This window comes from Perkinsus marinus (assembly GCF_000006405.1).
Source record: "Perkinsus marinus ATCC 50983 genomic scaffold scf_1104296974066, whole genome shotgun sequence".
Classification (NCBI taxonomy): domain Eukaryota; phylum Perkinsozoa; order Perkinsida; family Perkinsidae; genus Perkinsus; species Perkinsus marinus.
Genome location: NW_003201235.1, coordinates 1 through 1,097, shown reverse-complemented (window position 1 = coordinate 1,097; position 1,097 = coordinate 1). Strand labels below are relative to the sequence as shown.

The window sequence follows — 1,097 nt, the reverse complement described above, 5'->3', positions numbered from 1 at the left end:
GCTCGATCTTTCTCCTCGGATCATGTCTCTCGGTACAGGTACACGGCATATACGAAGTTGAAACACCGCCTTTTGACGCGAATGGGCTACAAAGTCCTGCACGTGCCGTACTTCGAGTGGAGGAAGCTCCGTGGTGCGAAGGAGAGAGAGGAGTATATGCGAACCAAGCTCAAGTGAGTCATGAGATTCGAACCAAGAATGTCTATCAAAATCTTGCAGGGAGGAACCCACTGAGTGGCTCGATCCTGAGGATGAGAAATACTACATGGCCCGACATGCAGAGATGGTCAAAGTCGTTGGAGAATCCGAGATCTCATCCGAGCCTACTCCGCAAGCCATTGATAAGGCACCATCTGTTTCTGGTGCTAGCACTCCTAAAAGCACTTCTAGCGGTGGACGTGGTATTTGATTTGACCGGACTGCCGCGTCTCTGACTCCCGTGTACTCTTTCAGTCCCGTTCGTCCCCCCTCCTCCACCTCCCCCTCGAGCACCTCCGCCACCAAGACCGTAGCCACAGTAGATAGGAGCGTTTCCGGGCATGATTCAGTCATAGTTTCATCATAATTGTCGTTCACTCTGGTTGCGGTTGGTGCATAATTACAAAAACATATGAGGATTTTATGTGATGCGATAGTGACGTTTCAGCTTATTCGCTGTTGTCGAGTTCAGTGGGATTTGTCGGGGCTACCAATCGGACGACATCTATGCTAATGATCACGAGTACTAAACGCCACACGCATGTTGAGCATCTTAGAGTATGTGGCCATCACTATTATTCTCTCGTTGTTCGGTGTACAACCTGAGCATGTACACGTTGGACAATATCGAGCATTGTCGCTGTATAGGAGAGTAGCTTTATTAGGTGATGCAACAATGTCAATCGATCTCTCAGCGGTGAGTCCGTTCCGTCGTCGGGTATATGAAGCGCTGCTGGAAGTTCCGAAAGGGAAAGTCACCACGTACAAGGAGCTCTCACGGAGTATTGATTGTCGGTAACGCGCATTTTGTGTTCTCCGACACTACAGTGTAGCTGCAGATCCTGCCAAGCTGTCGGTCAGGCTTTGAAGTGCAATCCCTTCGCCCCTGATGTTCCGTG

The 1,097-nt window shown here is 50.0% G+C and overlaps 1 protein-coding gene across 1 annotated transcript; it reads left to right on the top strand.

Moving 5' to 3' along the window:
• Positions 1-81: 81 nt before the first annotated feature.
• Pmar_PMAR004155 (hypothetical protein) lies at positions 82-409 on the top strand (the record flags this gene model as incomplete). Its single annotated transcript, XM_002765949.1, has 2 exons — positions 82-173; positions 220-409. The coding sequence occupies 2 exons, from the start codon at positions 82-84 to the stop codon at positions 407-409; spliced, it is 282 nt and encodes a 93-aa protein (XP_002765995.1).
• Between the last annotated feature and the right edge of the window lie 688 nt (positions 410-1,097).